This window comes from Zonotrichia albicollis, chromosome 24 (genome assembly GCF_047830755.1).
Source record: "Zonotrichia albicollis isolate bZonAlb1 chromosome 24, bZonAlb1.hap1, whole genome shotgun sequence".
Lineage (NCBI taxonomy): Eukaryota > Metazoa > Chordata > Aves > Passeriformes > Passerellidae > Zonotrichia > Zonotrichia albicollis.
This window is the reverse complement of record NC_133842.1, coordinates 1,755,833-1,778,961: the sequence shown is the minus strand read 5'-3', so window position 1 is coordinate 1,778,961 and position 23,129 is coordinate 1,755,833. Positions and strand designations below refer to the sequence as shown.

Here is a 23,129-nt window from a genome sequence, read left to right as displayed (position 1 = left end):
TAGGGGGTTTTTGGGGAGGAAATTCAGAATTTTGGAAGGGGAATTTTGGATCCTAGAGGAGATTTTGGGGAGAAAAACGGGAATTTTGGGAAAATTCAGAATTTTAGCAGAAAATTTGGGATTTTTGGGGAAAAAATTGGGATTTTTTGGGAGATTTTGAAGGAATTTTGGGGACCCTGGGGCTGGAGTTTGGTCATCCTGCCCGAGGGCACCTGGGGAGAAAAAATGGGAAATTTGGGGTGAAATCGGGAAATTTGGGAAAATTGGAGAAAATTTGGGATTTTTAGGAGAAAATTTGGGGAATTTAGGTGAAAATTTGGGATTTTTAGGAGAAAATTTGGGATTTTTAGGAGAAAATTTGGGGATTTTAAGGTGAAAATTTGGGGATTTTTGGTGAAAATTTGGGATTTTTAGGAGAAAATTTGGGGAGAAAATATGGGATTTTTAGGGGAAAAATTGGAATTTTTAAGGAGATTTTGGGGAGAAAAATGGGAATTTTGGGAAAATTCAGAATTTTAGCAGAAAATTTGGGATATTTGGGAGAAAATTTGGGATTTTTAGGAGAAAATTTGGGATTTTTAGGGGAAAAATTGGAATTTTTAGGGGAAAAATTGGAATTTTATTTAGGATTTTGGGAAGTAAAATGGGAATTTTGGGAAAATTCAGAATTTTAGCAGATAATTTGGGATTTTTGGGAAAAAAATTGGGATTTTTTGGGAGATTTTGGGGGAATTTTGGGAGGTTTGGGGACCCTGGGGCTGGAGTTTGGTCATCCTGCCCGAGGGCACCTGGGGAGAAAAATGGGAAATTTGGGGTGAAATGGGGAGATTTTGGGAAAATCGGAGAAAATTTGGGATTTTTAGGAGAAAATTTGGGGATTTTGGGTGAAAATTTGGGATTTTGGGTGGAAATTCGGGGATTTTTAGGAGAAAATTTGGGATTTTTAGGGGAAAATTTGGGATTTTTAGGGGAAAATTTGGGATTTTCAGGGGAAAATTTGGGGATTTTTAGGAGAAAATTTGGGATTTATAGGGGAAAATTTGGGATTTTTAGGAGAAAATTTGGGGATTTTGGGTGAAAATTTGGAATTTTAAGGAGAAAATTTGGGGATTTTGCACGAAAAATTGGGATTTTAAGGAGAAAATTTGGGGATTTTGAGTGAAAATTTGGGATTTATAGGGGAAAATTTGGGATTTTTAGGAGAAAATTTGGGATTTTCAGGGGAAAATTTGGGATTTTTAGGGGAAAATTTGGGTGAAAATTTGGGATTTTTTTGGGAGAAAATTTGGGATTTTTTTGGGAGAAAATTTGGGATTTTTAGGACAAAATTTGGGGGTTTTGGGTGAAAATTTTGGATTTGGGGTGAAAATTTGGGATTTTTAGGAGAAAATTTGGGATTTTGGGTGAAAATTTGGGATTTTTATGACAAAACTTGGGAATTTTGGGTGAAAATTTGGGATTTTTAGGAGAAAATTTGGGGGTTTGGGGTGAAAATTTGGGATTTTTAGGGGAAAAAATTGGAATTTTTAGGGGGTTTTTAGGGAGGAAATTTAGGATTTTGGGAAGTAAAATGGGAATTTTGGGAAAATTCAGAGTTTTAACAGAAAAATTTGGGATTTTTGGGAAAAAAAAGAAATTTTGGGAGATTTTTGGGGGATTTTGGGAGGTTTGGGGACCCTGGGGCTGGAGTTTGGTCATCCTGCCCGAGGGCACCTGGGGGGAAAAAATGGGAAATTTGGGGTGAAATCGGGAAATTTTGGGGGTTTGGGGTGAAAATTTGGGATTTTTAGGTGAAAATTTGGGGATTTTAGGCAAAAATTTGGGATTTTTTTAGGAGAAAATTTGGAATTTTTAGGAGAAAATTTGGGGATTTTGGGTGAGAATTTGGGATTTTGGGTGAAAATTTTGGATTTTTAGGAGAAAATTTGGGATTTTGGGTGAAAATTTGGGATTTTTAGGGGAAAATTTGGGATTTTTAGGAGAAAATTTGGGGATTTTGGGTGAAAATTTGGGGATTTTGGGTGAAAATTTGGAATTTTAAGGAGAAAATTTGGGATTTTTAGGGCATTTTTAAGGGGTTTTGGGGCCATTTTGGGGGTATTTTCAGAGGGTTTGGACAAAATTTGAAAGGGAAGATTATGGATTTAAGGGAAAATTTGGGAATTTTGGGAAAATTAGAAAATTTGGGGGAAAATTGGGGATTTTTGGGTGAAAATTTGGGGTTTTTAGGAGAAAATTTGGGATTTTTAGGGGGAAAAATTGGAATTTTTAGGGGGTTTTAGGGGAGGAAATTCAGGATTTTGGATCCTAGAGGAGATTTTGGGGAGAAAAATGGGAATTTTGGGAAAATTCAGAATTTTAGCAGAAAATTTGGGGTTTTTGGGGAAAAATTGGGATTTTTAAGGGGTTTTTTTAAGGAAAAAATTAGAAATTTTGGAGGAGATTTTGGGGGGAAATTTGGGGAATTTTGAGGAGAAAATTTGGGGATTTTGGGGAAAAAAATTGAGATTTATAAGGGGTTTTTAGGGGGTTTTCGGGTCATTTTTGGGGGGATTTTTGGGGCATTTTTGGGGGGATTTTTGGGGGAATTTTGGGCCATTTTTAGAGAATTTTGAAACCATTTTTGGGGGGGTTTGGGGCCATTTTTGGGGGATTTTAGGACCCTTTTTGGACCAGTTTTGGGGGGATTTGGGGGAAATTTTGGGGGGATTTTTGCGTCGTTTTTGAGAGGATTTTGGGGCCATTTCTTGTTAATTTTGAGGTCATTTTGGGGGATTTTGGAGCCATTTTTGGGAAGATTTTTGGGGCATTTTCAGAGAATTTTGGGGCCATTTTTGGGGGGATTTTTGGGCTGTTTTGGGGTCACTTTTGGGGGGATTTTTGGGCCATTTTGGGGCCATTTTTAGAGAATTTTGGGGCTATTTTTGGGGAGATTTTTGGGGCCATTTTTTGTTAATTTTGATGCCATTTAGAGGGATTTTGGAGCCATTTTTGGGGAGATTTTTGGAGCATTTTTTGAGAATTTTGGGGTCATTTTTGGGGGGGTTTTGGGGCCATTTTTGGGTGATTTTAGGACCCTTTTTGGTCCATTTTTGGGGCGATTTTGGAGCCATTTTTGGGGAGATTTTTGGGGCATTTTCTGAGAATTTTGGGGCCATTTTTGGGGGGGTTTTTGGGGCTGTTTTGGGAAGAATTTTGGGGTCATTTCTGGGGGAATTTTGAGGCTGTTTTTGGGAGATTTTTGGGGCCATTTTTGAGAATTTTGGGGCCATTTCTGGGGGAATTTTGGGGCTGTTTTGGAACCATTTTTGAGGAGATTTTTGGAGCATTTTTTGAGAATTTTGGGGCCACTTTTGGGGGGGATTTTGGGGCCATTTTTGGGGCATTTTCTGAGAATTCTGGGGTTATTTTAGGGATTTTGGGGCCGTTTTGGGACCATTTTTAGGGGGATTTTGGAGCCATTTTGGGGCCATTTTTAGAGAATTTTGGGGCCATTTTTGGGGGAATTTTGGGGCCATTTTTAGACAATTTTGAAACCATTTTTGGGGGGGTTTGGGGCCATTTTTGGGGGATTTTAGGGCCCTTTTTGGGCCATTTTTGGGAAATTTTTGGGCCGTTTTTGAGAGAATTTTGGGGCCATTTTTCATTAATTTTGAGGTCATTTTGGAGGATTTTGGAGCCATTTCTGGGGAGATTTTTGGGGCATTTTTTGAGAATTTTGGGGCCACTTTTTGAGGGGATTTTGGGGCTGTTTTGGGGCCATTTTTGGGGAGATTTTTGGGCCATTTTTGGGGGAATTTTGGGGCCATTTTTAGAGAGTTTTGAAACCATTTTGAGGCTGTTTTGGAGCCATTTTTGGGGAGATTTTTTGGGCCATTTTTGAGAATTTTGGGGCCATTTTTGGGTGATTTTAGGACCCTTTTTGGTCCATTTTCGGGGCGATTTTGGAGCCATTTTTGGGGAGATTTTTGGGGCATTTTTAGAGAATTTTGAGGCCATTTTTTGGGAGTATTTTTGGGCAGTTTTGGGGTCACTTTTGGGGCCATTATTGGGCTGATTTGGGGCCATTTTGGGGCCATTTTTTGTTAATTTTGAGATCATATTGGAGGATTTTGGAACCATTTTTGGGGGGGTTTTGGGGCCATTTTTGGGTGATTTTAGGACCCTTTTTGGTCCATTTTTGGGGCGATTTTGGAGCCATTTTTTGGGGAGATTTTTGGGGCATTTTTTGAGAATTTTGGGGCCATTTTTGGGGGATTTTTGGGCCACTTTGGGGCCATTTTTAGAGAATTTTGAAACCATTTTTGGGAGATTTTAGGGCCCTTTATGGGCCAATTCTGGGGGGATTTTGGGGAAATTTTGGGGAGATTTTTGGGCCATTTTTGAAAGGATTTTGGGGCTACTTTTTGTTAATTTTAAGATAATTTTGGGGAATTTTGGAGCCATTTTTGGGGCATTTTTTGAGAATTTCTTGGGGGCATTTTTGGGCTGTTTTGGGGCCATTTTTGGGGGGTTTTTGGGCCATTTTGGGGCCATTTTTAGAGAATTTTGAAACCATTTGGCGGGGGTTTGGGGCCATTTTTGGGGAGATTTTTGGGGCATTTTCTGAGAATTCTGGGGTTATTTTAGGGATTTTGGGGTTGTTTTGGGGCCATTTTTAGGGGGATTTTGGAGCCATTTTGGGGCCATTTTTGAGAGGATTTTGGGGCCATTTTTCATTAATTTTGAGGTCATTTTGGAGGATTTTGGAGCCATTTTTGGGGAGATTTTTGGGCCATTTTTTGAGAATTTTGGGGTCTTTTTGGGGTAATTTTGGGGCCATTTTTAGAGAATTTTGAAACCTTTTTGGGGGGGGTTGGGGCCATTTTTGGGGGATTTTAGGGCCCTTTTTGGGCCATTTTTGGGGCGATTTTGGGAAAATTTTGGGGGATTTTTGGGCCATTTTTGAGAGGATTTTGGGGCCATTTTTTGTAAATTTTAAGGTCATTTTGGGGGATTTTGAAGCCCTTTTTGGGGAGATTTTTGGGGCATTTTTTGAGAGTTTTGAGGCTGTTTTGGGGCCATTTTTGGGGAGATTTTTGGGGCATTTTTTGAGAATTTTGGGGTCATTTTGGGGGGGATTTTGGGGCTGTTTTTGGGAGATTTTTGGGGCCATTTTTGAGAATTTTGGGGCCACTTTTGGGGGGATTTTGGGGCTGTCTTGGATCCATTTTTGGGGAGACTTTTGGGCCATTTTTGAGAATATTGGGGTCATTTTTGGGGCGATTTTGGAGCCACTTTTGGAGAGATTTTTGGGCCATTTTTGAGAATTTTGGGGCCACTTCTGGGGGGATTTTGGAGCCATTTTTGGGGAGATTTTTAGGGCATTTTTTGAGAATTTTGGGGCCATTTTTTGAGAGTTTTGGGGCTGTTTTGGGGCCATTTTTGGGGTGATTTTTGGGCCGTTCTGGGCTCATTCCGTGCCAGATTTTGGAGCCGTTTTTGGGTCATTTCAGGTCATTTTTGGGTCCCTCCCCTCCCCCACTCACCTGGGGGTGCAGAGGAGGGTGGGGGTGGGGCGGGGGGGCCCCGGGGCCGCCCCCCCCCCCCCGGCCGCAGGGGCTGCTGGGTAGGGGGCGCCTCATGCTGGGGGGGGGCGCCCGGGCGGCCCAGCCTCACCTGAGCCGCGGCACCTGTGAGAAAAATACACCTGGGTTACACATGGGTTACACATGGGTGAGAAATACACCTGGGTACACCGGGGTTACACCTGGGTGAGAAATACACCTGGGATACACCTGGGTTACACCTGGGTACACCTGGGATATCTGTGATACACCTGGGATACACCTGGGATACACCTGAGATAGGTGAGATACACCTGAGTTACACCTGAGCTCACCCAGCCTCACCGGAGCCGCGGCACCTGCAATGGGAATACACCGGGGTTACACCTGAGATACACCTGGGTACACCTGGGATATCTGTGATACACCTGAAATACATCTGGGTTACATCTGGGATACACCTGGGATACACCTGGGATATCTGTGATACACCTGGGATACACCTGAGATAGGTGAGATACACCTGGGTTACACCTGGGTTACACCTGAGGCCACCCAGCCTCACCTGAGCCATGGCACCTGGGTGAGAAATACACCGGGGTTACACCTGGGATACACATGGGTGAGAAATACACCTGGGTTACACCTGGGTTACACCTGGGATACACCTGGGTTACACCTGGGATATCTGTGATACACCTGGGATACACCTGGGATACACCTGGGATACACCTGAGCCCACCCAGCCTCACCTGAGCCGCGGTACCTGCAAAGGGTGAGAAATACACCTGGGTTACACCTGGGTTACACCTGAGATACACCTGGGTTACACCAGGGATATCTGTGATACACCTGGGATACACCTGAGCCCACCCAGCCTCACCTGAGCCGCGGCACCTGCAGAGAAATACACCGGGGTTACACCGGGGTTACACCTGGGATACACCTGGGATACATATGGGATATCTATGATACACCTGGGATACACCTGGGTACACCTGGGTGAGAAATACACCTGGGTTACACCTGAGATACACCTCAGATAGGTGAGATACAGCTGGGATACACCTGAGCCCACCCAGCCTCACCTGAGCCGCGGCACCTGCAAAGGGTGAGAAATACACCCGGGTTACACCTGGGTTACACATGGGATACACCTGAGATACACCTGGTACACCTGGGTTACACCTGAGATACACCTGGGATACACCTGGGACACACCTGGGTGAGAAATACACCTGGGATACACCTGGGTTACACCTGAGCCCACCCAGCCTCACCTGAGCCGCGGCACCTGGTGAGAAATACACCTGAGTTACACATGGGATACACCGGGGTGAGAAATACACCTGGGATACACCTGAGATATACATGGGGTACACATGGGTACACCTGGGATACACCTGAGATAGGTGAGATACACCTGAGATACACCTGGGATACACCTGAGATAGGTCAGATACACCTGGGTTACACCTGGGATACACCTGAGATACACCTGGGTACACCTGGGATACACCTGAGATACACCTGGGTACACCTGGGATACACCTGAGATACACCTGAGACAGGTGAGATACACCTGGGATACACCTGGGATACACCTGGGATACACCTGGGATACACCTGGGGCACACCTGAGCCCACCCAGCCTCACCTGAGCCGCGGCACCTGCGTGAGAAATACACCGGGGTTACACCGGGGTTACACATGGTTACACCTGAGATATCTGTGATACACCTGGGATACACCTGAGACAGGTGAGATACACCTGGGTTACACCTGGGTTACACCTGAGATATCTGTGATACACCTGGGTTACACCTGGGTTACACCTGGGTTACACCTGGGTACACCTGAGCCCACCCAGCTTCACCTGAGCCGCGGCACCTGGTGAGAGATACACCTGGGTTACACATGAGATACACATGGGTTACACCTGGGTTACACCTGGGATACACCTGGGTTACACCTGGGATATCTGTGATACACCTGGGTTACACCTGAGATATCTGTGATACACCTGAGCCCACCCAGCCTCACCTGAGCCGCGGCACCTGCAATGGGAATACACCTGGGTTACACCTGGGTTACACATGGGTGAGAAATACACCTGGGTTACACCTGGGTTACACCTGGGTTACACCTGGGATACACCTGGGTTACAGCTAGGTTACACCTGAGATACACCTGAGCCCACCCAGCCTCACCTGAGCCGCGGCACCTGCAAAGGGAATACACCTGGGTTACACCTGGGTTACACATGGGTGAGAAATACACCTGGGTTACACCTGGGTTACACCTGGGATACACCGGGGTTACACCTGGGTTACACCTGGGATACACCGGGGTTACACCTGGGTTACACCTGGGATACACCTGGGATACACCTGAGATACACCTGGGTTACACCCGGGTTACACCTAGGATACACCTAAGATACACCTGAGACAGGTGAAATACACCTGGATACACCTGGGTTACACCTGGGTTACACCTGGGTTACACATGGGTACACCTGGGACAGGTGAGATACACCTGGGTTACACCTGAGATACACCTGGGATACACCTGGGTTACACCTGAGATACACCTGGGATACACCTGGGTTACACCTGAGATACACCTGGGATACACCTGGGTTACACCTGAGATACACCTGGAACAGGTGAGATACACCTGAGTTACACCTGGGACAGGTGAGATACACCTGGAATACACCTGGGACAGGTGAGACACACCTGGGATACACCTGAGATACATGTGAGATACACCTGGGATACACCTGGGATACACCTGGGTTACACCTGGGATACACCTGGGACACACCTGAACCTCCCTGACATCACCTGAGCCTCCCCTTTACCTGTCCCAGCTCAGCTGAGCCTCCCCTTTACCTGTCCCTCCTTCTGTCCCACCTGTGCCTCACCTGTCCCTTACCTGTGTGTCACCTGTCTGTCCCTCACCCGTCTGTCCCTCACCTGTCCCTCACCTGTCTGTCCCTCACCTGTCTGTCCCTCACCTGTCCCTTCTGTCCCTCACCTGTCTGTGGCTCACCTGTGTGTCCCTCACCTGTGTGTCACCTGTGTGTCCCTCACCTGTCCCTCACCTGTGTGTCACCTGTCTGTCCCTCACCTGTGCTTCCCCTGTCCCACCTGTGTCTCACCCGTCCCTCACCTGTCCCTGACCCTCACCTGTTCCCCATCTCTCACCTGTCCCTCACCTGTGTCTCACCTGTCCCTGTCTCTCACCTGCCTGTGTCTCACCTGTCCCACGTTTCACCTGTGTCCCACCTGTGTGTGCAGAACCCTCCTCCTCCTCCTCCTCACCTGTCTCTCACCTGTCCTTGTCCCTCACCTGTTCCTGAGTCTCACCGGTCCCACCTGTGTCTCACCTGTCCCTGACCCTCACCTATCTTTGCCTCACCTGTCCCCTCACCTGTGTGTGCAGAACCCTCCTCCTTCTCACCTGTCCCTCACCTGTCCCACCTGTCTGTCACCTTGTCCCTCACCTGTGTCTCACCTGTGTCACCTGTCCTTACCTTTCACCTGTCTCACCTGCCCATATCTCACCTGCCCCACCTGTCCCCTCACCTGTGCCCTCACCCGTCTCACCTGTCCTACCTGTCTCACCTGTCCTCATCCCTCACCTGTCCCTGTGTCTCACCTGTGTGTGCAGAACTCTCCTTCTCCTCACGTGTCCCTCACCTGTCCCCGTGTCTCACCTGTCCTTGTCCCTCACCTGTCCCACCGTGTCTCACCTGTCCTTGTCCCTCACTTGTTCCTGTGTCTCACCTGTCCCACCTGTGTCCCACCGGTCTCTCACCTGTCCCACCTGTGTCACCTGTCCCTGTGTCTCACCTGTGGGTGCAGGACCCTCCTCTTCCTCACCTGTCCCTCACCTGTCCCTGTCCCTCACCTGTCCCCTCACCTGTGTCACCTGTCCCACCTGTGTCCAACCTGTGTCTCACCTGTGTGTGCAGAACCTCCTCTTCCTCACCTGTCCCTCACCTGTCCCTGTGTCTCACCTGTCCTTGTTCCTCTCATGTTCCTGAGTCTCACCTGTCCCACCTGTGTCCCACCTGTCCCTGTGTCCCACCTGTGTGTGCAGAACCCTCCTCTTCCTCACCTGTCCCCTCACCTGCTCCTCACCTGTCCCCTTAGTCCCACCTGTCCCCTCACCTGTGTGTCATCTGCCTCACCTGTCCCACCTGTGTCCCACATGTCCCTGTGTCTCACCTGTGTGTGCGGAACCCTCCTCCTCCTCACCTGTCCCCTCAACTGTCCCACCTGTGCTTCACCTGTGTGTGCAGGGCCCTCACCTGTCCCACCTGTGTCTCACCTGTCCCTTACCTGTCCCTGTGTCTCACCTGTCCCCATCTCTCACCTGCCTGTGTCTCACCTGTTCCCTCACCTGTGTGTGCAGAACCCTCCTCCCCCTCACGTGCCCTCCTCCTCCTCACCTGTCCCACCTGTGCCTCACCTGTCCCTCACCTGTGTCCCACCTGCCCCTCACCTGTGTCCCACCTGTCCCCGTGTCTCACCTGTGTGTGCAGAACCCTCCTCCTCCTCACCTGTCCCACCTGTGCTTACCTGTCCTTGTCCCTCAGCTGTCCCACCTGTGTCTCACCTGTCCCTGACCTTCACCTGTCCCTGTCCCTCACCTGTCCCTGTCCCTCACCTGTCCCCCCCTGCCCAACCTGTGTTTCATCTGTGTCTCACCTGTCCCCATCTCTCACCTGCCTGTGTCTCACCTGTTCCCTCACCTGTGTCCCACATGTCCCCGTGTCTCACCTGTGTGTGCAGAACCTCCTCTTCCTCACCTGCCCCCTCAACTGTCCCACCTGTGCTTCACATGTGTCCCTCACCTGTCCCTCACCTGTCCCACCTGTGTCTCACCTGTCCCTCACCTGTCCTCATCCCTCACCTGTCCCTGTGTCTCACCTGTGTGTGCAGGGCCCTCACCTGCCCCGTCTCTCACCTATGCCCCCTGCCCAACCTGTGTCTCACCTGTCCCGTGTTTCACCTGTGTGTGAACCCTCCTCCTCCTCACCTGTCCCTCACCTGTCCCCTAACCCGTCTCACCTGTCCCATGTTTCACCTGTGTCTCACCTGTGTCTCATCTGTGTGCATAGAACCCTCCTCCTCATCACCTGTCCCTCACCTGTCCCACCTGTGTCTCACCTGTCCTTGTCCCTCAGCTGTTCCTGTGTCTCACCTGTGTGTGCAGAGCCCTCACCTGTCTCACCTGTCCCCATTGTCCCACCTGTGTCTCACCTGTCTCTGTCCCACCTGTCCCCTCACCTGTCGGTCCTTTACCTGTCCTTGTGTCCCACCTGTCCCTGTGTCCCACCTGTGTCTCACCTGTCCCATGTCCCACCTGTCCTTGTGTCCTACCTGTCCCTCACCTGTCCTTGTGTCCCACCTGTCCTTGTGTCCCACCTGTCCCCTCACCTGTCTGTCCCTCACCTGTCCCATGTCCCACCTGTCCCTCACCTGTCTGTCCCTCACCTGTCTGTCCCTCACCTGTCTGTCCCTCACCTGTCCTTGTGTCCCACCTGTCCTTGTGTCCCGCCTGTCCCCTCACCTGTCCCATGTCCCACCTGTCCCTCACCTGTCTGTCCCTCACCTGTCTGTCCCTCACCTGTGCGTCCCTCACCTGTCCTTGTGTCCCACCTGTCCTGTGTCCTACCTGTGTCCCACCTGTCCCTCACCTGTCTGTCCCTCACCTGTCTGTCCCTCACCTGTGCGTCCCTCACCTGTCCCTGTGTCCCACCTGTCTGTCCCTCACCTGTCCTTGTGTCCCACCTGTCTGTCCCTCACCTGTCTGTCCCTCACCTGTCCCAGTGTCTCACCTGTCCTTGTGTCCCACCTGTGTCCCACCTGTCCCATGTCCCACCTGTCCCTCACCTGTCTGTCCTTTACCTGTCCTTGTATCCCACCTGTCCCCTCACCTGTCTGTCCCTCACCTGTCCCTGTGTCCCACCTGTGTCCCACCTGTCCCATGTCCCACCTGTCCCTCACCTGTCTGTCCTTTACCTGTCCTTGTATCCCACCTGTCCCCTCACCTGTCTGTCCCTCACCTGTCCCTGTGTCCCACCTGTCCCTGTGTCCTACCTGTCCTTGTGTCCCGCCTGTCCCCTCACCCGTCCCATGTCCCACCTGTCCCTCACCTGTCTGTCCTTTACCTGTCCCTGTGTCCCACCTGTCCCCTCACCTGTCTGTCCCTCACCTGTCCTTGTGTCCCACCTGTCCTATGTCCCACCTGTCCCCTCACCTGTCCTTGTGTCCCACCTGTCCTTGTGTCCCACCTGTGTCCCACCTGTCCCTCACCTGTCTGTCCCTCACCTGTCCCATGTCCCACCTGTGTGTCCAAAACTCTTCACAATTTTGGGGGATATAAAAAACATACAAAAAAATCTTCACAATTTTGGGGATTTCCCGGGAAATTTGGGGGATTTTTTATTCATTTCTTTAGGATTTCTGGGGACTTTTTGGGGATTTTCTGGGGGATTTTTGGGGGATTTTTGGGGGTTTTTGGTGTCTCCCACCTCTCCCTCACTGTGCCCAATTCGGCGAATTTTTAAAGGAATTTTTGGGGTCAGTTCAGTGAATTTTGAGCAAAATCTTTGGGATTTTTAGGGAATCTTTTTGGGGATTTTTTTAGCATTTTTGGGGGGTTTTTGGTGTCGCTCACTGTGACCAATTCAGTGAATTTTGGGGTAAAATCTTGGGGATTTTGGGAATTTTTTTAGGATTTTTTGGGGATCTTTTTAGGATATTTTTTGGGTGTTTGGTGTCTCTCACCTGTCCGTCACTGTGCCCAATTCAGTGAATTTTTAAATTAATTTTTGGGGTCAGTTTAGTGAATTTTGGGGTAAAATTTTCCGGGTTTTTAGGGAATCTTTTTGGGGATTTTTTGGGGGTTTTTGGTGTCTCCCAGCTGTTCCTCACTGTGCCCAATTCAGCGAATTTTTCAGTGAATTTTTGGGGTCAGTTCAGTGAATTTTGAGTAAAATTCTTGGGATTTTTAGGGAATTTTCAGGGATTTTTTTGGGGATTTTTGGGGGATTTTTTAGGGTTTTTGGTGTCTCCCAGCTGTCCCTCACTGTGACCAATTCAGCGAATTTTTAAATGAATTTTTGGGGATAGTTTTGTGAATTTTGAGGTAAAATCTTTGGGATTTTGGGGTAAAATCTTTGGGATTTTTAGAGAATTTTCAGAGATTTTTCAAGGATTTTTTTGGGGATTTTTTGGGGTTTTTTTGCATCCCTCACCTGTCCCTCACTGGGATCAATCAGACAATTTTTGGGGTAAAATCTTCACAATTTTGGGGATTTCCTGAGAAATTTGGGGGATTTTTTATTTATTTCTTTAGGATTTCTGGGGATTTTTTGGGGATTTTCTGGGGATTTTTTAGGGTTTTTGGTGTCTCCCACCTGTCCCTCACTGTGACCAATTCAGTGAATTTTTAAATGAATTTTTGGGGTCAGTTTAGTGAATTTTGGGGTAAAATCTTTGGGATTTTTAGGGATTTTTTGGGGGATTTTTTTAGGATTTTTTGGGGGGTTTTTGGTGTCCCTCACTGTGACCAATTCAGTGAATTTTTAAGTGAATTTTGTGAATTTTTGGGGGAATTTTGGGGATTTTTTGGGGATTTTTTGAGGGATTTTCTTTAGGATATTTTGGGTATTTTTGGTGTCCCTCACGGGGATCAATTCAGTGATTTTTTAAAATAAATTTTTGGGCTCAATTTAATGAATTTTGGGGTAAAATCTTTGGAATTTTGGGGGTTTTTTTGGAATTTTTTTAGGATTTTTGGGGGGGGGTTTTGGTGTCCCTCACTGTGACCAATTCAGTGAATTTTTAAGCGAATTTTGTGAATTTTTGGGGGAATTTTTGGGATTTTTTTTTTATTTTTGGGGGGATTTTTTTGGGATTTTTTGGGGGTTTTTGGTGTCCTCACTGGGATCAATTCAGTGAATTTTTAAGCGAATTTTGTGAATTTTTTGGGGATTCTTTTAGGGATTTTTTAGGATATTTTGGGGATTTTTTTGTGGTTATTTTGTGGATATTTTGTGATTTTTTTAGGATCTTTTTGGGATTTTTTTGTGAATTTTTTTGAGATTTTTTCAGAATTTTTTTCCATCCCTCACCTGTCCCTCACTGTGACCAATTCAGTGAATTTTTAAGTAAATTTTTGGGCTCAATTTCATGAATTTTGGGGTAAAATCTTTGGAATTTTGGGGTTTTTTTTGGGATTTTTTTTTAGGATATTTTGGGTGGTTTTGGTGTCCCTCACTGTGATCAATTCACTGATTTTTCAAGTAAATTTTTGGGCTCAATTTAATCAATTTTGGGGTAAAATCTTTGGAATTTTGGGGTTTTTTTGGGATTTTTTTAGGATTTTTGGGGTGTTTTTGGCGTCCCTCACTGTGACCAATTCAGTGAATTTTTAAGAGAATCTTGTGAATTTTGGGGGGAATTTTTGGGATTTTTTGGGGGAATTTTTGGGATTTTTTGGGGGATTTTTTTAGGATATTTTGGGTGTTTTCGGTGTCCCTCACTGTGATCAATTCAGTGAATTTTTAAGCGAATTTTGTGAATTTTTTGGGGGTTCTTTTAGGGATTTTTTAGGATATTTTGGGGATTTTTTTGTGCATATTCTGTGATTTTTTTTTTAGGATCTTTTTGGGTTTTTTGTGAAATTTTTGCGACTTTTTTCAGGATTTTTTTCCATCCCTCACCTGTCCCTCACTGTGACCAATTCAGTGAATTTTTAAGTGAATTTTTGGGATCAATTTAATGGATTTTGGGGTAAAATCTTTAGAATTTTGGGGATTTTTTTAGAATTTTTTGAGGGGTTTTTGGTGTCCCTCACTGTGATCAATTCAGTGAATTTTTAAGCGAATTTTGTGAATTTTTAGGGGAATTTTTGGGATTTTTTGGGATTTTTTAGGGGATTTTTTTAGGATATTTTGGGTGGTTTTGGTGTCCCTCACTGTGACCAATTCAGTGAATTTTTAAGTGAATTTTGTGAATTTTTGGGGGAATTTGGGGGATTTTTGTGTGGTTATTTTGTGCATATTTTGTGATTTTTTAGGATCTTTTTGGGATTTTTTTGTGAATTTTTTTGAGATTTTTTCAGAATTTTTTTCCATCCCTCACCTGTCCCTCACTGTGACCAATTCACTGATTTTTTAAGTAAATTTTTGGGCTCAATTTCATGAATTTTGGGGTAAAATCTTTGGAATTTTGGGGATTTTTTGGGATTTTTTTGGGTTTTTTTGGTGTCCCTCACTGTGACCAATTCAGTGAATTTTTAAGTGAATTTTTGGGCTCCATTTAATGAATTTTGGGGTAAAATCTTTGGAATTTTGGGGGTTTTTTTGGGATTTTTTTTGGATATTTTGGGTGTTTTTGGTGTCCCTCACTGTGATCAATCCAGTGAATTTTTAAGTGAATTTTGTGAATTTTTGGGAATTTTTTTTGGGATTTTTGGGGGATTTTTTTTAGGATATTTTGGGTGTATTTGGTGTCACTCACTGTGATAAATTCAGTAAATTTTTAAGCGAATTTTGTGAATTTTTTGGGGATTCTTTTAGAGATTTTTTAGGATATTTTGGGGATTTTTTGTGCTTATTTTGTGATTTTTTAAGGATCTTTTGGGGATTTTTGTGAATTTTTTGGGGGGATTTTTTTCAGGATTTTTTTCCCTCCCTCACCTGTCCCTCACTGTGACCAATTCAGTGATTTTTTAAATAAATTTTTGGGCTTAATTTAATGAATTTTGGAGTAAAATCTTTGGAATTTTGGGGATTTTTTTGGGATTTTTTGGGGGGTTTTTGGTGTCGCTCACTGTGACCAATTCAGTGAATTTTTAAGTGATTTTTTGGGCTCAATTTAATGAATTTTGGGGTAAAATCTTGGGGATTTTTTCCATTTTTTCGGGGTTTTTTGCCTCCCTCACCTGTCCTGTGTCACCTGTCCCCCCCCAGTCTCACCTGTGTGCGCGGGGCCCTCCTCCTCCTCCTCACACTCCACTTCCACGGTGCCGGTGAGGCCGGGGGGGCGTCCTGGGACAGGGCAGGAAAGGGTTAAACACACCTGGGATGGGTTAAACACACCTGGGATGGGTTAAACACACCTGGGACAGGTGAGAGATGGGGAGGAAAGGGTTAAACACACCTGGGACAGGACAGGAAAGGGTTAAACACACCTGGGATGGGTTAAACACACCTGGGACAGGTGAGACAGGAAAGGGTTAAACCCACCTGGGACAGGTAAGGGAAGGGTTAAACACACCTGGGAAGGGTTAAACACACCTGGGACAGGTGAGACAGGAAAGGGTTAAACCCACCTGGGACAGGTAAGGAAAGGGTTAAACACACCTGGGAAGGGTTAAACACACCTGGGACAGGTGAGGACAGGAAAGGGTTAAACACACCTGGGACAGGACAGGAAAGGGTTAAACACACCTGGGACAGGTAAGGGAAGGGTTAAACACACCTGGGACAGGTAAGGAAAGGGTTAAACACACCTGGGACAGGTGAGGAAAGGGTTAAACACACCTGGGATGGGTTAAACACACCTGGGACAGGTGAGGGAGAGGAAAAGGTTAAACACACCTGGGACACACCTGAAAGGGTTAAACACACCTGGGACAGGTAAGGAAAGGGTTAAACACACCTGGGACAGGTGAGAGATGGGGAGGAAAGGGTTAAACACACCTGGGACACACCTGGGACAGGTTAAACACACCTGGGACAGGTTAAACACACCTGGGACAGGTAAGGACAGGACAGGAAAGGGTTAAGCCCACCTGGGACACACCTGGGACACCTGAGGGCACCTGGGCACACCTGGAGGAGGAAAAAAAAGGGTTAAAATTGGGGAGAAAATGGGGGGAAATTGGGGGTTCAGGCACAGCTGGGACCCCACAAAGCGACCCCAAAACCCCAAAAAAACCAAACTGGGAGCCCAAAATGGGAAACTCCACAAAGTGACCCTAAAACGCCATAGAGTGACCCCAAACCCCAAACTGGGACCCCAAATCAAGGACCCCAAACCCCAAATTAGGGACCCCAAACCCAAAACCTGGGACCCCAAAACGGGACCCCAAACCCCAAATTAGGGACCCCAAAATGGGACCCCAAACCCATCACAGGCCCTGACCCCAAATCAGGGACCCCAAACCCCAAAACCTGGGACCCCAAACCCCAAATTAGGGACCCCAAACCTATCAGAAACCCTGACCCTAAAGCAGGGACCCCAAACCCCAAAATGGGACCCCAAACCCCAAATTAGGGACCCCAAAGCCATCACAGGCCCTGACCGCAAACCAGAGACCCCCAGATCAGGGACCCCCAAACCCCCCACAGGCCGTGACCCCAAATCAGGGACCCCAAACCCAAAACCTGGGACCCCAGACCCCAAATCAGGGACCCCAAACTGACCCCAAACCCCAAATTAGGGACTTCAAATTCCAAACCAGACACCCCAAACCCATCACAGGCCCTGACCCCAAATCAGGGACCCCAAACCCAAAACCTGGGACCCCAAATCAAGGACCCCAAATCCCTGATCCCAAACCCAGGACCCCAAACTGACCCCAAACCCCAAATCAGGGACCCCAAACCTATCAGAGACCCTGACCCCAAACCCAGGACCCCAAACCTGAGACCCCAAACTGACCCCAAATTCCAAAGCAGGGACCCCAAACCCATCACACACCGTGACCCCAAATCAGGGACTCCAAACCCAAAACCAGGGACCCCAAATCAAGGACCCCAAATCCCAAACCAGGGACCCCAAACTGACCCCAAACCCCAAATTAGAGACCCCAAACCCATCAGAAACTCTGACCCCAAACCTGAGATCCCAAACTGACCCCAAACCCCAAAGCAGGGACCCCAAATTCCAAAGCAGGGACCCCAAACCCATCACAGACCGTGACCCCAAATCAGGGACCCCAAACCCCAAATTAGGGACCCCAAAGCCATCAGAAACTCTGACCCCAAAGCAGGGACCCCAAACCCCAAATCAGGGATCCCAAACTGACCCCACACCCCAAATCAGGAACCCCAAACCCATCAGAAACTCTGACCCCAAATTAGGGACCCCAAACCCCAAATTAGGGACCCCAAACCCCAAACCAGGGACCCCAAATTCCAAACCAGACACCCCAAACCCATCACAGGCCCTGACCCCAAATCAGGGACCCCAAACCCAAAACCTGGGACCCCAAACCCAAAACCTGGGACCCCAAACCCCAAACTGGGACCCCAAACAAGGAACCCCAAATCAAGGACCCCAAATCCCTGACCCCAAATTAGGGACCCCAAACCTCTCACAGCCTCTGACCCCAAACCAGAGAGCCCAAATTCCAAACCAGGGACCCCAAACCCAACTCAGGGACCCCAAACTGACCCCAAACCCCAAATTGACCCCAAACCCAACTCAGGGACCCCAAACCCGGGACCCCAAATCCCACCTGAACCCCAAGCCCCTGACCCCAAAGTAGGGATGAACCCTAAAGCCTCTCACAGGCCCTGCTCCCAAACCTGAGACCCCAAACCCCAAACTGAGACCCCAAACCAGAGACCCCCAAGTCAAGGATCCCAAACCAGAGACCCCAGACCCATCACAGGCCGTGACCCCAAACCAGAGACCCCCAAGTCAGGGATCCCCAAACCCATCACAGGCCGTGACCCCAAATCAGGGACCCCAAACCCAAAACCAGGGACCCCAAACCCCAAAGCAGGGACCCCAAATCCCAAACCAGGGACCCCAAAGCCATCAGAGACCCTGACCCGAAACCAGGGACCCCAAATTCCAAATCTGGGACCTCAAACCCCAAATCAGAGACTTAAAACTGACCCCAAACCCCAAAGCAGGGACCCCAAATCTCAAATCAGGGACCCCAAACTGACCCCAAACCCCAAATCAGGGACCCCAAATCTCAAATCAGGGACCCAAACCCATCACAGACCCCTGAACCAAAACCTCTGACTGCAAACCAGGGACACCAAACCAGAGACCCCAAACCCCAAACCAGAGACCCCAAACCCCAAACCAGAGACCCCAAACCCCTCACAGGCCCTGATGCAAAACCAGGGACCCCAAACCCAAATCAGGGACCCCAAACTGACCCTAAACCCCAAATCAGGGACCCCAAACCAGAGACCCCCAAATCAGAGACCCCAAACCCATCACAGGCCCTGACCCCAAACCAGGGACCCCAAACCCCAAATCAGGGACCCCAAACTGACCCCAAACCCCAAATCAGAGACCCCAAACCCCAAATCAGAGACCCCAAACCCATCACAGGCCCCTGAACCCAAACCTGTGACTGCAAACCAGGGACCCCAAAGTCTAAATCAGGGACCCCAAATCAGAGACACCAAACTGACCCAAACCCCAACCCAGGGACCCCAAACGCCAAATCAGGGATCCCAAACTGACCCCAAACCCCAAATCAGGGACCCCAAATTAGAGACCCTGACCCCAAACCAGAGAGCCCAAATTCCAAACCATGGACCCCAAACCCCTCACAGCCTCTGACCCCAAACCAGAGAGCCCAAATTCCAAACCAGGGACCCCAAAGCAGGGACCCCAAACCCATCAGAGACCCTGATCCCAAAGCAGGGACCCCAAACCCAAATCAGGGACCCCAAATCTCAAATCAGGGACCCCAAACCCATCACAGACCCCTGAACCCAAACCTGTGACTGCAAACCAGGGACACCAAAGCAGGGACCCCAAACCCCAAATCAGAGACACCAAACCCTAAATCAGGGACCCCAAATCCCAAACCAGGGACCCCAAACCCATCAGAGACCCTGACCCCAAACCAGTGACCCCAAATTCCAAACCTGGGACCCAAACCCCAAATCAGAGACTCAAAACTGACCCCAAACCCCAAATCAGGGACCCCAAATCTCAAATCAGGGACCCAAACCCATCACAGACCCCTGAACCAAAACCTGTGACTGCAAACCAGGGACACCAAACCTCTCACAGGCCCTGACCCAAACCAGGGACCGCAAACCCAAATCAGGGACCCCAAACCAGAGAACCCCAAGTCAAGGACCCCAAACCCATCACAGGCCCCTGAACCCAAACCAGGCACCCCAAATTCCAAACCAGGGACCCCAAACCCCAACCCAGGGACCCCAAATCAGAGACCCCAAACCCCTGACCGCAAATTAGGGACACCAAACCTCTCACAGCCCGTGAACCAGAACCAGGGACCCCAAACCCAAACCAGGGACCCCAAATTGGGGACCCCAAGGCTCTCACAGGCCCCGAACCAGGGACCCCAAACCTCTCGCAGGCACTGACCCCAAACCAGGGACCCCAAACCCAAATCAGGGACCCCAAACCCATCACAGGCCCCTGAACCCAAACCTGTGACTGCAAACCAGGGACCCCAAAGCAGAGACCCCAAATCCCAAACCAGGGACCCCAAATCCCAAACCAGAGACCCTGACCCAAAACCAGGGACTCCAAATTCCAAACCAGGGACCCCAAACCAGGGACCCCAAACCCAAATCAGGGTCCCCAAACTGATCCTAAACCCCAAATCAGAGACCCCAAACCAGAGACCCCCAAATCAGAGACCCCAAACCCATCACAGGCCCCTGAACCCAAACCTGTGACTGCAAACCAGGGACTCCAAACCCAAATCAGGGACCCCAAACCCATCACAGGCCCCTGAACCCAAACCTGTGACTGCAAACCAGGGACACCAAATCAGGGACCCTGACCCCAAACCAAGGACCCGAAACCCAAAATTAGAGACCCCAAAGCTCTCACAGGCCCTGAAGCCAAACCAAGGACCTCAAATCCCAAACCTGAGACTCCAAACCAGAGACTCCAAACCAGGGACCCCAAACTTCTCTGAGCCCCAAACCCCAAACATCTGACTGCAAACCAGGGACCCCAAAGCAGAGACCCCAAACCCCCGACCCCAAACCAGGGACCCCAAACCAGGGACCCCAAAACCCCTCACAACCCCTGACTGCAAACCAGGGACCCCAAACTGGCCCCAAACCCCAAATCAGGAACCCCAATCCATGGATCCCAAACCCCTAACAGCCCCCGGCCCCAAATCAGAGACCCTGACCCCAAACCAGAGACCCCAAACCCCAAATTAGGGACCCCAAACCTCTCTGAGCCCCAAACCCCAAACATCTGACTGCAAACCAGGGACCCCAAAGCAGAGACCTCAAACCCCCGACCCCAGACCCCAAACCAGGGACCCCAAACCCCAAATCAGGGACCCCAAACCCAAACCAGGGACCCCAAACCAATCAGAGACCCTGACCCCAAACAAGTGACCCCAAATTCCAAACCTGGGACCCAAACCCCAAATCAGAGACTCAAAACTGACCCCAAAACCCCAAATCAGGGACCCCAAATATCAAATCAGGGACCCCAAATCCCAAACCAGGGACCCCAAAGCCATCAGAGACCCTGTCCCGAAACCAGGGACCCCAAATTCCAAACCTGGGACCTCAAACCCCAAATCAAAGACCCCAAACTGACCCCAAACCCCAAATCAGGGACCCCAAATCTCAAATCAGGGACCCAAACCCATCACAGACCCCTGAACCCAAACCTGTGACTGCAAACCAGGGACCCCAAACCCCAAACCAGGGACCCCAAACCCCTCACAGGCCCTGATGCGAAACCAGGGACCCCAAACCAGAGACCCCCCAAGTCAAGGACCCCAAACCCATCACAGGCCCCTGAACCCAAACCTGTGACTGCAAACCAGGGACACCAAACCAGAGACCCCAAACCCGGGACCCCACATCCCAAACCAGGGACCCCAAGGCTCTCACAGGCCCTGGTCCCAAACCAGAGACCCCAAATCCTTCACAGCCCCTGACCCCAAACCAGCGACCCCAAATCCCAAACCAGAGACCCCAAATCCCAAACCGGGGACCCCAAATCCCTTGCAGGCCCTGGTCCCAAATCAAGGACCCCAAACCAGGAACCCCAAATCCCTCACAGCCCCTGACCCTAAACCCCAAACCAGGGACCCCAAATCCCTCACAGCCCCTGACCCCAAACCAGAGACCCCAAATCCCAAACCAGGGACCCCCAACCCCATTACAGCTCCCACACCTCGCCCCCTCCCCCATTACCGCTCGCTCCCCGCCGCTCCCGCCGCCTCCCGGGACGAGGAGGATGAGGAGGATGAGGCGGAGGAGGCGGAAGGACGGCACGGAGCCGTGAGGGGAGGGGAGCTCCGCCGCCCGCTCCGCCTCCACCGCCAAATGGCGACCGGGTTCCCCCTCCCCCTTTCACCGAGACCCCCCCCCGGGCACCCCCGAACCCCCCCCCCAGAGCCTTCCTCCCCCCTCTTCTCCCTCAGGGCTCACGGGAAATGGAGTCCGCGCCTCTGAGGGGGAGACGCCGGCAAATGGCGGCGGCCAAGCGAGCGCGCCCGCCCAGCTCTCGCGAGACCGCAATGAAACTCAACGAGAGATCTCGCGAGATCTCGCCCCTCCTCCCCTGCCCGCCCTCAGCTCCTCCCGGCTTTCCCGCCCTCCTCTTTACCCGCCCCCCTTACAATCTCGCGAGAATCCTGCTGGTTTTATAGGGAGATCTCGCGAGATCAAGCTCCTCCCCGGCCGAACTCCGCCTTAGAGCACTCCCGCCACGGAAAAATCTCGCGATATCTCTCATTCAGACGCACTGCGATCTCGCGAGACCCCTCATTCTTTTTTTTTTTTTTGTTCCTCCTCCCCTTGTCCCTCAGGGCTCTCGGGAAATGGAGTCCGCAACTCTGAGGGGAGACGCCGGCAAATGGTGGCGGCGGCGAGCGTGCCCGCCCAGCTGTCGCATTAGTGCAATTATACTCAATGGGCGATCTCGCACACCGCCTTCACCCCCTGCTCGCCCTCAGCTCCTCCCGCCTTTCGCCTTTCCCGCCCCCCTCAACTCTCACGAGAGCTCCCATTGAAACGAGAGGAGATCTCGCGAGATTAAGCTCCACCCCCCCCCCCCACCTCGCGCCGAGCTCCGCCTTTAAGCCCTCCCGCAAGGGAAAAATCTCGCGATATCTCCCATTCAGACACCCATGGCGATCTCGCGAGATTCCCTTTCCTTTTTTCTTTTTCCCCTCACGCCCTCCTCCTCCTTTCCGCCCTCCCGACAGGCCAAATGTCGCGAGATCTCCCATTGAGTCGAACTGCGATATCGCGAGATCTCTCCTCCTTCCCCGTTTAAAATTCTCCCCTCACGCAAAGTCTCGCGAGAGTCCCGGGCGTCTGAATGGGCGCTCTCGCGAGACTTCATCCCGCCCCTCTTCTTTCTCGCTCTCTCCACACGCATTGTATCGCGAGTTTGTGACGCTTCCCTATGGGCACTATGGCTGTGTTTTAGTCCCTGCCTTCCTCCCACACTCCCTCCCGCCTCCTCCAGGCCTTCCTCCGCCTCCCTCATCCCCCTCCGAGATCTCGCGAGATCGTACCGCTTCTCGGCTGGCACTCTCGCGAGATTTGAACACCCCCACGAACTGAGGCTTTTCTCTCAACCCCGCCTCCTTCCCGCTCTATATGCAGATCTCGCG

General features: G+C 49.7%; 1 protein-coding gene across 1 annotated transcript in view; it reads right to left on the bottom strand.

The window, feature by feature from the left end:
• Window positions 1–22,891, bottom strand: part of SRCAP (Snf2 related CREBBP activator protein) — a 149,385-nt gene extending 126,494 nt beyond the window's left edge. The window contains 5 exon segments of the mRNA XM_074558047.1: window positions 5,659–5,672; window positions 15,550–15,621; window positions 16,368–16,407; window positions 21,700–21,858; window positions 22,685–22,891. Of these exon segments, the coding sequence (XP_074414148.1) occupies window positions 5,659–5,672; window positions 15,550–15,621; window positions 16,368–16,407; window positions 21,700–21,858; window positions 22,685–22,891 (492 nt within the window).
• Between the last annotated feature and the right edge of the window lie 238 nt (window positions 22,892–23,129).